Source organism: Arachis ipaensis, chromosome B10 (assembly GCF_059453495.1).
Source record: "Arachis ipaensis isolate K30076 ecotype BB chromosome B10, ASM5945349v1, whole genome shotgun sequence".
NCBI classification, from domain to species: Eukaryota; Viridiplantae; Streptophyta; class Magnoliopsida; order Fabales; family Fabaceae; genus Arachis; species Arachis ipaensis.
The window spans coordinates 130837034-130842394 of NC_142435.1; the positions used below are offsets into that span (position 1 = coordinate 130837034).

The 5361-nt window shown below is 40.5% G+C and overlaps 1 protein-coding gene across 1 annotated transcript; it reads right to left on the reverse strand.

The window, feature by feature from the left end:
- Window positions 1-550: 550 nt before the first annotated feature.
- LOC148581735 (uncharacterized) lies at window positions 551-4049 on the reverse strand. The gene is made up of 7 exons (XM_088493381.1): window positions 3936-4049; window positions 2398-2469; window positions 2107-2316; window positions 1979-2028; window positions 1757-1897; window positions 1040-1594; window positions 551-644 (listed from the first exon to the last, which is right to left on the reverse strand). The coding sequence occupies exons 1-7, from the start codon at window positions 4047-4049 to the stop codon at window positions 551-553; spliced, it is 1236 nt and encodes a 411-aa protein (XP_088349507.1).
- Window positions 4050-5361: the final 1312 nt, after the last annotated feature.

Sequence of the window (5361 nt, forward strand, 5' to 3'; positions counted from 1 at the left end):
GATCAAAAGTAGCCATTGACAATGACAACGGTGACATCCTTACAAAAAGCCAGCCATGGAAAGGAGTAGGATTGATTGGATGAAGGCAGCAAGAAAGCAGAGGTTCAGAAGAACGAAAGCATCTCTATGCGCTTATCTGAAATTCTCACCAATGATTTACATAAGTATTTCTATCATTCTTTTATTATGTATTTTCGAAAACTCCATAACCATTTTATATCCGCCTGACTGAGATTTACAAGGTGACCATAGCTTGCTTCATACCAACAATCTCCGTGGGATCGACCCTTACTCACGTAAGGTTTATTACTTGGACGACCCAGTGCACTTGCTGGTTAGTTGTATCGAAGTTGTGACAAATTATGAATCAAGATTAGGGCACCAAGTCTTTGGAGCCATTACCAGAGATCACAATTTCGTGCACCAACTGGCACCAGAGATGTATTTGGGGGATCCTAGAGCCGTTCCTATTCCTGTGGAGGCGTCATAGAGGGGTGCAGGCGAGTTCCTGATATGGATCGTGTTGACGACGTGTCGGATAGGCGTCGGGTCAAGAGGATAGCCGCTTATCCGGAGAGGCCACAGGACACGGGTACCCCGTCGTTGCTCCACCGGCTCGCATCTGTTTAGATGATTTATGTATCCTGTATGTTGTTTGTTCATGTTCATTGTTGTATCTTAGCCATGTTTATTATTGTGGTTGATGTACTTTGACGATCCAACATGTAGTTTGGTTTTTTATGTTTCAGTATGTTGTTCCAAATCATGATATTATACTTTGAAAATAGCTGTTTAGTGTTTATTTCAGTTACTAGCATAGTTTCCGACTCATGTCTTAATTTAATTTGTAGATTTATTTATTGCTGTGTGCATCCAACAGACATTTCGTTCAAAACTCCGGAAACAGAACATATTCATTAATTAAGATCCCATGCACAATACATCGCATTAATATTAACAAATTCTATCGCTTATCAACTACAAGTAAGAAAACTGATAACAATGGAATCTAAACGCCAAAGTGAAATAAACAAAGTACCAAAGGGAAAAATTTGCCGCTACATGTCGAATGCCGAATGCCCGGTATGCATATGGAGGTAACCAGCCTCCGTCGGGAGCCTCAAGCGCGGCCTTGATGTCGTTATGCCTGTCCGATATAACCAGCAGACCCGGCTGTGGTGTCACATGCTGACGCAGATGGGAGAGAAAGAAGGACCAGGACTCAGCATTCTCACCCTCGACTAATGCGACAGGGAGTATGTTGGAGTTCCCGTCCTGTGCAATCGCAACAAGCAACGTCCCCCCATACTTGCCATACAGATGGGTGTCGTCAATACTAACCAGCAGCTTGCAATGACGGAATGCCTCGATACACGGTGAAAACGTCCAGAATAGTCTGTGAAAATAAGCTTGAGACTCGTCCAGCTGTCCACCAACTCGAACAGGGCTCGTCCTAAGGACTGCAACAGTACCAGGCTTCGTCAACTGGACTCCTAACACCCACCTAGGGAGCTCGTTGTACAACTTATCCCAGTCACCATAGATGAGGGCAACAGCCTTCTGCTTCACCAACCAGACCCTCCTGTATGTCGGCCTAAACCCAAAGTGTGCGGCCGTGGCATTTAGGAGCACCTTGATGCTGACGGATGCATCAGCCCTAACCATTGGCATAATGAATGCCGATATCACATGATAATCCAAACTCCTGTGGTCACTGGAGATGGAGGTGGCGAGACACGTATGCGGACCATTGTACCGTTTGACCTCCCAAAGGCCCATGCGCTGTCGGAGACTCAGCCGAATCAACCATGTGTACCCATTCCCGAACTCAGAACACTTGCCCACATACTGCCGATAGTTAGACTCCACTATCTTGTACTGTACCCCTCGACGGATGCTGTAAGTATTCACACTTAACAGGGCCTCATCTTTATCCTAAAATTGCTGACCAACCTGGAACTCTGTCAGACCTACAAACCCTTCTGCATCTCTAGCGCCAAATCCAGCAGATTGCCCAGGAACCCCCTCCTGCCTCATGGCATCCAAGTCCAAAGAGGAAAAATGTGGAGGGTACTGCTGTGTGCCAGAGCTAGAACCACCTCCCGCCCGAGCAGGCTCGCTCGCTCCAATATCATCCCCACTGTCATCAGCAATCATATCCGGCTCGACATCATCGTCCTCTAGATCATCCAACACTCCATTTCCAATCCCAAGCGGTGCAGCACACTGTAAAGAGGTCGGCAAAAATTCCCCTGTTCCGACCTCGTCGCCCACACTACCGTTGAGATCAACAGCGAATGAAGGGGAGACGGGTGGCTGGTACGCAGGTCTAGAGCTAGAACCGGCTACCGTGGCTACAGTGGTGGTATTCCGGTTCGAACCCCCCGAGCTGGATACCACATCAACCAACTTTGCCCACAGTTCTGATGTCCTCACTTCTGGAAACTGCCGGCGACAATGAAACATGACCTGCAAGTCCTCATCACTCCCAATTGTGAAACAATCATACTTCACGGTTTCCTGGAGCACCGTGATTGGAATACGATAAAAAAACTTCTTAACCCGTTTCACACCTTCCAGACCAAATTTTCAGCAGTACAGAGCTAACAAGGTCATCATAGCTCGTCGTAGGGCTCACGATAATACAGAGAGGATTCTTATCAGTGAACTTCACACCGGAACGAGTTTTCTTCTTAATCGATACTCTATGGTGAACCAACACTACAAAACTCTCCTCACTAGCCATCTTACCCCCTCTAATGAGAGCAACTCACGTTTACACCATATATATACAGGTCTGGTCCTCATTAATTCGAACTGACTCAGTTCGAATTACATGGGGAAGCTTGCACCTACGTAATTCGAACTCACCTAGTTCGAATTATGTATCCTTGTAGTTCGAACTCAGCTAGCTCGATTTAGTGTGAATTTCGTTCTTGAACAATTCGAACTGAGTAGGTTCGAATTATGTAGAACTGTAATTCGAACTAGGTTGGTTCGAATTCATAGAGATGTCCTTTGGTTGATACATGAACCAAATTTGCCTTTGGCGGATTTGTGTAAATAATTGGTCACCATGGCTTATTAACATTTTTTGTCCTAATTTTAACTTTAAATTTAAATAGTTTTAGTATAATAATCATTATTATTTTTTAAATAAAATGAGCACCTTAATTATTTTTGTTAATGTATCAACTCTCAAATATAATACGTTCATAAAATATTTTTTTAAAGATGTAGTAAAAACAAACTAGTCACTCAAATATTGTTATATCTTTAGGTATAAACATATTTTTTAACTAATAAAAATATAATAAAATTAATTTCTAATATTTTATTTCTATTATAAATATATCATTAATAAATTATATAAAAAAATAATAATATATGACAACTATTTCGAATACATATTAATTTTTTTGTTATATTTAAACTAGAGGAAACTATCAATTTGTCGTTGAATTATCAAAACACTGACAAAAATGATTCTTACTTTTGGTAACAATAAAAGTGTTCCCTAAATATTTCAAAATGCTACAAAAATATTCGACTGCTAAAATAAAAGTTTTCTTCACTAATAAAATAGAGTGATGTAGCATACAAAGATGTACATATGACATCCTATCATATTCACATTCTGTTTTTTATTTTCTTTTTTATCCTCACTCTTTGCAATCTCTTCTCTTACTTTTCACCATTCTCATATAATTTCTCTCTCTCTCTCTCTCATTCCAGTCACTAAAATTTCTATCACTACTACCACCTCCACAGTATCCTTTCTCTTTTCATCATATCCACCAATATTTTCAATCTTTTAGATTTTCAAAATTTTTGATTTCATTACAACATCTTCTCCAAATCAGTCCATTAACAATGCATTTTGGAAGTCTTGAATGTGAGGAGATTCAAAACAAGAGAGGAAAGGAGAACTCTACGACATAATCCTCATCCATAATCTCTTCGTTGACACCTCTTTTCTCGGTTCCTGAAGTTCGCATTGCTGCAGCCGCACTACCCACTGTTGGAGACCTCCGGTGGCCACCATTCATACAATGGTGACCTCTTATAGGTCACCTTGACTGGTTCACGCTCTTATCTGGCTTCCAACGGAGCACCTCGTCCTTCGCCTCGCCAATGCTCAGATGCACATCACGCCATCGACGAATAATATCAAGACACTTGACACCCGTGTCCTTCGTCGCTTCTGCTGGAAGCTCCTCAAAAACTACAACACTTAGTGCTTCTACCTTTCGAATCTCCGATGGTCACCACAATGGTTACGCGGATTCTAAGCATGGCTTTCTGGTGAGAGTGTTTTTTTTTGTGAGAATGTTATTTTTGTGGCTATTCTTGCATGTAGCTGGAAGAGAAGAGGAGAGAAGTGGAGAAGAGAAGAGAGGGTGGCTACTATGGGGAAGAGGAGAGGGCAGCGCTCATTGTGGGTAGTAGTATTGGTTCTGGTGGTTGTGATACCATGGAAAGGGGGTAGTGAGAGGAGAAGGTGAAAGAAATTAGAGATATTAGAGTTTAATTTGACAAATTAGAGTTTTTAATTTGGGTTTAGGATAATTAGTACCACGTGATCAATTACGGATACCATATTTGCATTCCGTTTGCCACCTAAAGTATTTTGTTAACAGAAAATTTTTTCTCCTACGATTGGATATCTTTCTGGAATTTTTAAATATTGAAAGAGCATAACCGTCGGTTAGGAATTTTCACACAAAATAATTCCATTGATAGTATAGTTCCCAAACGACAAGCAATGCTCAATCAAAGTTTTAATTTAGTTTTGTCACGAGTATAAACCCCAATGAAAATTAACCGAAGTATTCAAATCTCGGGTCGTCTCACAAGGAATTACAATGAGGTGATCAATTATTGACTATGAAGGAACAAGGGGGGTTTGATTTGGTAAAAGGGCAAGAAAATAAATGGCAAGAGAATTAAAACAAACAACTAAAGAAGCAAATACTAAAGAGAGACATTCATGGCAAGGATTGAGAATTAAGGTTTTCTATCCTAGTCATACGATGATTAACAAGAATTTATCCTATTTCGTCATCTCTAACAATGGAAGAAGGTACAATATTATCTTCACACGAGAGAAAGTCAAATAAGACTAGCTAATCTCAATTCAAAAGTCCTAATCAATTTACTAATTGAATTAGTAAAAGATTAGCGTTAATGGAAACAATATTAGCTAACAACTCTAGATCACCAACATGAGTTAGATATTCATGACTCAAGATTGCCTAGTTCCTCTTTCCAAGCTAAGAATGCTCAAAAAGCTACTCTAAAACCCAACCAAGTATTTTGTCAAACACTTAGAAGGCATAAAAGTAAAGCATAATAAATTGC

Excerpts from the sequence above, each read along its gene's own strand:
- LOC148581735 (XM_088493381.1), bottom strand. The coding sequence starts at position 4,049 with ATGAATGGTGGCCACCGGAGGTCTCCAACAGTGGGTAGTGCGGCTGCA. Across the intron at positions 1,898-1,978 it reads GGCGCTAGAGATGCAGAAGG|CATCCGTCGAGGGGTACAGT; the intron begins GTTTGTAGGTCT and ends GAATACTTACAG. Across the intron at positions 645-1,039 it reads GCGGCAAATTTTTCCCTTTG|GATACATAAATCATCTAAAC; the intron begins GTACTTTGTTTA and ends AACAACATACAG.